Source organism: Quercus lobata, chromosome 10 (genome assembly GCF_001633185.2).
Source record: "Quercus lobata isolate SW786 chromosome 10, ValleyOak3.0 Primary Assembly, whole genome shotgun sequence".
In the NCBI taxonomy this organism is placed as follows: domain Eukaryota; kingdom Viridiplantae; phylum Streptophyta; class Magnoliopsida; order Fagales; family Fagaceae; genus Quercus; species Quercus lobata.
This window is the reverse complement of record NC_044913.1, coordinates 4,686,526-4,695,690: the sequence shown is the minus strand read 5'-3', so window position 1 is coordinate 4,695,690 and position 9,165 is coordinate 4,686,526. Positions and strand designations below refer to the sequence as shown.

The 9,165-nt window shown below is 36.1% G+C and overlaps 2 protein-coding genes across 2 annotated transcripts; both read right to left on the bottom strand.

Annotated features, from left to right (window-relative positions):
- Window positions 1-341: 341 nt before the first annotated feature.
- LOC115963355 (F-box/LRR-repeat protein At1g55660-like) lies at window positions 342-3,454 on the bottom strand. The gene is made up of 5 exons (XM_031082321.1): window positions 3,384-3,454; window positions 3,240-3,285; window positions 2,237-3,064; window positions 2,003-2,146; window positions 342-786 (listed from the first exon to the last, which is right to left on the bottom strand). The coding sequence occupies exons 2-5, from the start codon at window positions 3,267-3,269 to the stop codon at window positions 487-489; spliced, it is 1,302 nt and encodes a 433-aa protein (XP_030938181.1). The 5' UTR covers window positions 3,270-3,285; window positions 3,384-3,454; the 3' UTR covers window positions 342-486.
- A 2,180-nt stretch (window positions 3,455-5,634) lies between these two features.
- LOC115963353 (F-box protein At4g09920-like) lies at window positions 5,635-9,165 on the bottom strand. The gene is made up of 5 exons (XM_031082319.1): window positions 9,010-9,165; window positions 8,303-8,348; window positions 7,270-8,118; window positions 7,035-7,178; window positions 5,635-6,114 (listed from the first exon to the last, which is right to left on the bottom strand). The coding sequence occupies exons 2-5, from the start codon at window positions 8,330-8,332 to the stop codon at window positions 5,809-5,811; spliced, it is 1,329 nt and encodes a 442-aa protein (XP_030938179.1). The 5' UTR covers window positions 8,333-8,348; window positions 9,010-9,165; the 3' UTR covers window positions 5,635-5,808.

Here is a 9,165-nt window from a genome sequence, read left to right as displayed (position 1 = left end):
AGTGACCACCAACCAACAACCACTGTCACAACCACCGCATTCTCCACTCCATAACCCAAAAAGCACAACACAAAATAAACCTAACCAAATCTAGCCCAATACCTATAACAAACCCGTAGCCACAAGCAGCAAAAACACCAACAACAACCACAAAAAGAACCCACCAACCACAATCAGACCACCGCCTACGAAACCCAAAGGCCACAACGGGTCCACCACCACCACCACCGAAACCCAAAGGACAGCATCAACTACAACAATTGACATTACTCGTTTTTCAATTTCAATAACAGAATAAACAAATCAAGTAGAAACTATAAAAGACAACCATCGCATTATAAGAATTACTCGTCCATGTCACAAGTCACAACTACCATGATATAAATATCAAATATCACTAAAACAAAAAAATTCAAGCTCTCTACATATTGATAAATATTAACTTGCACACACCAACAATCACTAATATTAACAAAGATGATTACATTATAACAAACTCAGCTCTTGTAAGTTGTTTTCCTTTAGCCGCATGGCAGCTTCTCTGGCACCTTTGTATTCAGCTGTAGTCCTAATATTCCTTGGGCAAGGGATTCCCACTACATATGGAGCACAAAGATTAACAATAATCTTCTCAAGGTTGATGGCACTTTCGAGTAAGTAAACAACAAGCTGAATGTCTATAGCACGCCCTGCAAACCCAACTATTTCCACCTCCTTGAGGTGTTCATTGGGATATTTCTTCACCTTCCTTGCCTTTTTTGGAAAATTGATCTCCCACAATATCAACTGTAATTGGGAAAACGAAAATAAGAATCATGTCATGTATGCAATTGGAAAAGGAAAGTAAGGAACTTCAAAACAAAGAGCAATGATTCTCAAGGGGATATGTGTAGCAAATAATATAGATTACCATCAAACAACAAATAATGATGACCGGCTACATTCTTTGGAATCAGAAACAAATAATGATGATCAGAAGATGCAGGGAAAATTATATCTAACAAAACCATATTTAAAGCCATTGGGGAGGAGGTCAGAGCATGGTTAAGGGCTCTAAGAAAGTCAAGATTTCTATTCATGATTGAGTGGTATGTGGTGGTATAGTGTTTTCTGTATTTGAAAAATAGCTGTTTGTTTGCAGCTTGATGTTGCTCAGTTCTACTCTATTTTGGAGTTTTTTTTAAAGAAAGTTTCTTCATCGTCCCAAAATAAAAATAAAAGCTCTTAAGCGAGAAATTGCTAAAAGTGAAGATGATAACTCCAATAGAACTGAACATTCATTTCAACACCTTTTCCTTCATTCTCAAAAAAAGAAACACCTTTTCCTTAGAAATACATAATATAAATGCTTACGACAAATGAAAAATTCGAGTTCAAAGGAGTATCAGTTAAATAGATTAAAAAATAAAAAAAGAAAAAGGAAAACCGTGAGACAACAATTAGTGTGTAGATTGCATCACCTATATTAAAGAATAAAATAAAATTAAACTTTTGAACTTGAATTGTCATTTGTCAGAAACATTGACATTATGTATTTCTAATGAAAAGGTTTTGAAATGAATGTTCAATTCTATTGGAGTCATCATCTTCACTTTTCAAAGTTCAGTTGTTTCTCACATAAGAGTATTCACTTTTCAAAATTTAGTAGTTTCTCGCATAGGAGTATCTATTTTTATATTGGGATGATGAATATATATATATATATATATATTTTAAACCCTCAAATAGAGTAAGACTGAGCAACATCAATCTGCAAACAAACAAACAAACAACTATTGATCAAATATATAAGACAGGGTTCAACTATTGATCAACCATTGGAATGGTATAATTATCACTATTCATCAGTTCAAAGTAGTATTTTTTTTTTTTTAATTAAAAAAAATAGAAAAAATGATTATAAACCACAAGCCAACAATTAGTGTACGGATTGCATCACATAGATTAAAGACTAAAAGCTACTAGTATGCTTTGTGTGAAGTTATGAGGCAAGAATAGTCACCTCAAAGACAAATTTATGTAAAAAAGGTGCTGCTTCTATTAGAGGTATTAAACCGAGGAGGCTTGATCCTTCACTTGCATCAACTGTGACCTTAAGGTGTTTAAGCTTGGTAAGAGTTCGAAATTCAGGGAATTTAACGCCTTCCTGAAAAGGAAAAACAAGAGATGAGAGTAAATTGTGTAAAACTAGATAAACATATATGTAAGAGATTGCAAATGAATTTGTAGTGCTTACATAAGTATAGGAGTGAACAGCAAGCGACAAACTCTTTAGCTGATAAAGGTAGCTCGAAAGAGAGCCAAATGCATACATCGAACCAATACGGACATCTAGAAGATGGGGTGCAGAATGAACATGCAGTTTTATTTTTTTACCAACATAGCCAAAAGACTCAAGATTTGGAGCATTAATCTCAATACTTTTAAATTTTAAACAACGTATTATGTGTAAGTACTTCAACTTCAACGATGAACCGCAAATATTCAGATTCACTAAATCTTCAGAATTGTCCACATGTAATCTTTCAAGCAAGGGACAATTGGAAAGGAAGTGCTCCAGAAGCTCTCCAGTTACACGTATGTATTTTAGAGTGAGGGATGTGAGGGACTTGATGCAAGTTTTGTCACTTGTAAAACGCTCATTTGGAAACCTATAAAAATTACTTGCATCTTTGAATGGGTCTGTTGCTGTAAAGTCCAATTCAAGTCTCTTAACTCCCTTTGAGATTGCAAAGTCAATCCATCCATCAACGTGACTTTTGGAACCATCATCAAACTGAAAACAAACTCTGAACTCATCTATAGTTGAGACTCGACATGATTTTAGAGTGTCATTCACCCACTGTAAAAATTTCTTCCTTTCAAATTGCAATGATTTCTTTCCTCTCTCAATTTCCCACATTGTATATAGACCATCAAAGTCCAAACTACGAGGCAAGAATGGGCAAAGACATTTCCATCTATGGGAAAGAACACTAGTTCTAAATGCTTCCTTCGGCATCAAGAGAGAAAGAACAGAGATAAGCATCTCATCTGGCAACTGACTTATCCGGTCCTCGATCGACTTTATTCCCAAAAACCAAATACAGAGAAGAAAAAGTAAGTAAAATCATGTATTTGTCTGAAAAATTAAACTTTAGAAACAGTTAATCTAACATGGAACCTAGCTGCCTAGGTTGTTATACAAATTCAGCATAAAAAAGAAAGTAACTCCTTTTGAAAAAAGATATGATTTTTACCTTGTCGGAAGGCAACACTGTCTTATCCATGAATGTGAATAGAGAACTGCAAATTAGGGAAAAAAGAAAGAGTTAAGTATGGGAATAAGAACAAATTGATGCCCACAATGCAAGTAAAAAGCCCAGAGATTGATGAGACCATACCTCGCGGGTGTCACTTTTCCTCTGAGGATGACGAAAAATTTGATAGCTAAATTAAATAATTGAAACAGAGAGAGAGAGAGAGAGAAGGGAAGGGTATATATATATATAGTAAAAGACCGATCTAACCCCTCCTTAAGAACGGTTTTTCCTTTTCCTAGAAGAAGAAGAATTCCTATAAAAATAATAAAGAATAATGATAATAATAATAATAATAATAATAATAATAATACAACAATGAACTAAGCCTCCCTTTCTTTCTAGGAGAAGAACTGGTTTTCCTTTTCTTAGAAGAAGAATAATGATAATACAACCTCCCTTTGTTCTCCTATAGTGTTGCCAGCAGCGCTTGAGTCTGTAAACAGTGCGGTTTTGAGAAATTTTAAGCACCACATGGTGCGGTTTGGCCAAATCATTACTGCACTACAATTTTGTGATTACATGTGTGGTGTAATTTGGTCGGTTTTGGATGGTATATTATTGAAGATGTCATGACCAATTTCTAATTTACTACTCATAATCATTACAATATGATAGTAAGTTTTTTAAAAATATTTATAACATGTGTAACTAGGGGTGTCCAACAGAAACCGAGATCCGACCCACCCGCCCAATCCATCCGATCCGGCCCGAGAACCGGCCGACCCGACGCCGGTGATGGTCGGCGGCGGGTCTCCGCCTCCAGAACCCGAAAACGGCGGGTCGGTTGGCGGGTTTTCTCCCCAAAACCCGAAGAAACCCGACCGAACTGAGATATGACCAAGTCTCAGTCTCACGATCTGCTCTTCGTCGATGTCTACCCTCCGCCGATGCTACTCGTCGTCGATCTCGGCCTCTCTATCATCGATCTCTGCCTCTTCGTTGTTGATCTGTGCTCTTTGTCGTCGACGTTCGCTCTTCGTCCTCAACGACCCTAGCTCGCCTTCGCCTCCATCTCTCAGATTCGTCTTCGCCTCTTTGAAATTTTCATCTCTTAGGTTCGGTTATCTATGAAATTGCTGTCTATTGTTGTTTTTGTTCTTTGGATTTGTGGATCTGTTCTTTGGGTTTGTAGATCTTCTCTTTGGGTTTGTAGATCTGTTGATTTTGTTCTTCAAGAATCGAAGTTCAGTGTTTGATCTCTGTATTTTGGTCGAAATCAAAGCCGACCGCCGCCCACCCGAGCTCGATCCGACTCGACCGGTGGCTTTTGGCGGTCGGCGGCGGGTCTGGAACTTCTCCACCCGTTCGGATCGGGTCGGTTGCGAGTTGGGCACAAATTTGACCCAAACCGACCCGTGGACAGCCCTATGTGTAACAAAAAAAGTAACACAAATATATACAAAGACCAAAAAAAAAAAAAAAGACAATTTGACAGTAAACTAAAAGTACTACAAATATATAATGTATACAAAACAAAACAAAAAATATTATTAAACTTTTGAACTTTTGATTTTGCATCTAACCAAAATGAAATCTTTTTAAAATGAAACTAAATGCAAGATTAGGCTGGCCACTTGCTTCATATATCATTAAATTATTAATATATATTTAATATAAAATAAATTAAAATACAGGTGTGTGTGGTTCATTACCAATTGCAGTATGGTACAGTTACTTTATTTTGCAGGCGGTTTGGGTGCGGTCATGTGATTTGGTGAACAACTAAATACCCTTAAAAATAATCTCTGTTTTTAGAGAATTTACCATTCACAGTTGCTAAAAAAAATTTAGCAATACCCAGTAACCACCCAATGCTAATGCTGGAAGAGCATCAACAACATTTGTTCTAAAAATAAGTCATTTTTACATCAAAAAATTATTATTTCAACACACAATTTTACAATACACTTTACATCATATCTTCTATCTTTCGATTCAATACATTAAAATAGTGTTAACTCAAAATTCCAAAAAAAAAAAAAAAAAAAAAAAAAAAAAAAAAAACACAACCCAATGGCAGATGAACAAGTGACCACCAACTAACAACCACTGTCTCAACCACCGCATCCTCCACTCCATAACCCAAAAAGCACAACACAAAATAAACCCAACCAAATCTAGCCAAATACCTACAACAAACCCGTAGCCACCAGCAGCAAAAACACCAACAACAACCGCAAAAAGAACCCACCAACCACAATCAGACCACCACCCACGAAACCTAAAGGCCACAACTGGACCACCACCACCACCGAAACCCAAAGGACAACATCAACTACAACAATTGACATTACTCGTTTTTCAATTTCAATAACAGAAAAAACAAATCAAGTAGAAACAATAGAAGACAACCATCGCATTATAAGAATTACTCGTCCATGTCACAAGTCACAACTGCTTTGATATAAATATCAAATATCACTAAAACAAAAACAATTCAAGCTCTCTACATATTGATAAATATTAACTTGCACACACCAACACTCACTAATATTAACAAAGATGATTACATTATAACAAACTCAGCTCTTGTAAGTTGTTTTTCCTTAAGCCGCTTGGCAGCTTCTCTGGCACCTTCGAATTTAACAGTAGTCCTCACATTCTCTGGGCGAGGGATTCCCACTATATATGGAGCATAAGGATTAACAATAATCTTCTCAAGGTTGATGGCACTTTCGAGTAAGTAAACAACAAGCTGAATGTCTATTGCACGCCCTGCAAACCCAACTATTTCCACCTCCTTCAGGTGTTCATTGGGATATTTCTTCACCTTCCTTGCCTTTTTTGGAAAATTGATCTTCGACAATATCAACTGTAATTGGGAAAACGAAAATAAGAATCATGTCATGTATGCAATTGCAAAAGGAAAGTAAGGAACTTCAAAACAAAGAGCAATGATTCTCAAGGGGATATGTGTAAGCAAATAATATAGATTACCATCAAACAACAAATAATGATGACCGGCTACATTCTTTGGAATCAGAAATAAATAATGATGATCAGAAGATGCAGGGAAAATTATATCTAACAAAACCAGATTTAAAGCCATAAGGGAGGAGGTCAAAGCATGGTTAAGGGCTCTAAGAAAGTCAAGATTTCTATTCATGACTGAGTGGTATGTGGCGGTAGAGTGTTTTCTGTATTTGAAAAATAGGTGTTTGTTTGCAGCTTGATGTTGCTCAGTTGTACTCTATTTTGGAGTTTTTTTTAAAGAAAGTTTCTTCATCGTCCCAAAATAAAAATAAAAACTCTTAAGCAAGAAATTGCAAAAAGTGAAGACGATAACTCCAATAGAACTGAACATTCACTTTTCAAAGTTTAGTTGTTTCTCACATAAGAGTATTCACTTTTCAAAGTTTAGTAGTTCCTCGCATAAAAGTATTTATTTTTATATTGGGGTGATTAATTTTTTTTTTTTTTTTTAAAACCCTCAAATAGAGTAGACTGAGCAACATCAATCTGCAAACAAACAAACAAACAACTATTGATCAAATATATAAGACAGGGTTCAACTATTGATCAACTATTAGAATGGTATAATTATCACTATTCATCATTTCAAAGTACTATTTTTTTTATAAAATATATATATATATATATATATATATATATATATAGAAAAAATGATTATAAACCATGAGCCAACAATTAGTGTACAAATTGCATCACCTAGATTAAAGACTAAAAGCTACTAGTATGCTTTGTGTGAAGTTATGAGGCAAGAATAGTCACCTCAAAGACAAATTTATGTAAAAAAGGTGCTGCTTCTATTAGAGGTATTAAACCGAGGAGGCTTGATCCCTCATTTGTGGCAACTGTGACCTTAAGGTGTTTAAGCTTGGTAAGAGTTTGAAATTCAGGGAATTCAACGCCATTCTGAAAAGGAAAAAATAAGAGATGAGAGTAAATTCTGTAAAACTAAATAAACATATATGTAAGAGATTGCAAATGAATTTGAAGTGCTTACATAAGTATAGGAGTGAACATCGAGCGTCAAACTCTCTAGCTGATAAAGGTAGCTTGAAAGAGAGCCAAATGCATAATATATAGGATGCGAATACATCCCACCAATACGTACATCTAGAAGACGGGGTGCAGAATGAACATGCAGTCTTATTTCGTTACCAACATAGCCAAAAGACTCAAGATTTGGAGCATTAATCTCAATACTTTTAAATTCTAAACAACGTATTATGTGTAAGTACTTCAACTTCAACGATGAACCATAAATCTTCAGATTCACTAAATCTTCAGAATTGTTCACATGTAATCTTTCAAGCAAGGGGCAATTGGAAAGGAAGTGCTCCAGAAGCTCTCCAGTTACACGTATGTATTTTAGAGTGAGGGATGTGAGGGACTTGATGCAAGTTTTGTCACTTGTAAAACGCTCATTTGGAAACCTATAAAAATTACTTGCATCTTTGAATGGGCTTCTTGCTGTAAAGTCCAATTCAAGTCTCTTAACTCCCTTTGAGATTGCAAAGTCAATCCATCCATCAACGTGACTTTTAGAACCATCATCAAGCTCAAAACAAACTCTGAACTCATCCATAGTTGAGACTCGACATGATTTTAGAGTGTCATTCACCCACTGTAAAATTTTCTTCCTTTCAAATTGCAATGATTTCTTTCCTCTCTCAATTTCCCACATTGTATATAGACCATCAAAGTCCAAACTACGAGGCAAGAATGGGCAAAGACATTTCCATCTATGGGAAAGAACACTAGTTCTAAATGCTTCCTTCGGCGTCAAGAAAGAAAGAACAGAGATAAGCATCTCATCTGGCAACTGACTTATCCGGTCCTCCTTGATCGACTTTATTCCCAAAAACCAAATACAGAGAAGAAAAAGTAAGTAAATCATGTATTTGTCTGAAAAATTAAACTTTAGAAACAGTTTATCTAAGATGGAACCTAGCTGCCTAGGTTGTTAACAAATTATACAAATTCAGCATTAAAAAGAAAAAGTAACTCCTCTTGAAAAAAGATATGATTTCTACCTTGTCGGAAGGCAACGCTGTCTTACCCATGAATGTGAATAGAGAACTGCAAATTAGGGAAACAAAGAAAGAGTTAAGTATGGGAATAAGAACAAATTGATGCCCACAATGCAAGTAAAAAGCCCAGAGATTGATGAGACAAAATACCTCGTGGGTGTCACATTTCCTCTGAGGATGACGAAAAATTTGATAGCTAAATTAAATAATTGAAACAGAGAGAGAGAGAGAGAGAGAATTAGGTTTGGGTGAGAGTAGAAGGGAAGGGTATATATATAAGAAAAGACCGATCTAACCCCTCCTTAAGAACGGTTTTTCCTTTTCCTAGAAGAAGAAGAATTCCTATAAAAATAATAAAGAATACAGAGACCACAAATTCACACTAAGAGACCACATAATCCACACAACCAATTCCTGCAAACAGAAAATTCCCAATACAGAGTGCACAGAATCCACTCAACAAAATAACACAAAATTTCCAAACACAAAATTTCCAATACAGAGACACATAATCCACACAACCAATTCCTGCACACAGAAAATTCCCAATACAGAGAGCACAGAATCCACACAACAAAATAACAGAAAATTCCCAATACAAGACCACAAAATCACACTAAACCCAGAACAGAAAAAACAGAAAAAATTCATGTGCACAGAGACCAAATAACAGAAATAATTCACTACAAAAGAAAAGAGAGAGCACTGACCTGAAGTGGATCGGCTGGGACGGCGACGGCGACGGCGACGGCGTGGGCTGGGCTGGGACGGCGACGGCGTGGAGAGCTTGATGAGTGAGATGAGAGCTTGCGACGGCGACGGACGGCGACGGTGATGAGTGAGGGAGATGAGCTGGAGTGCGATGA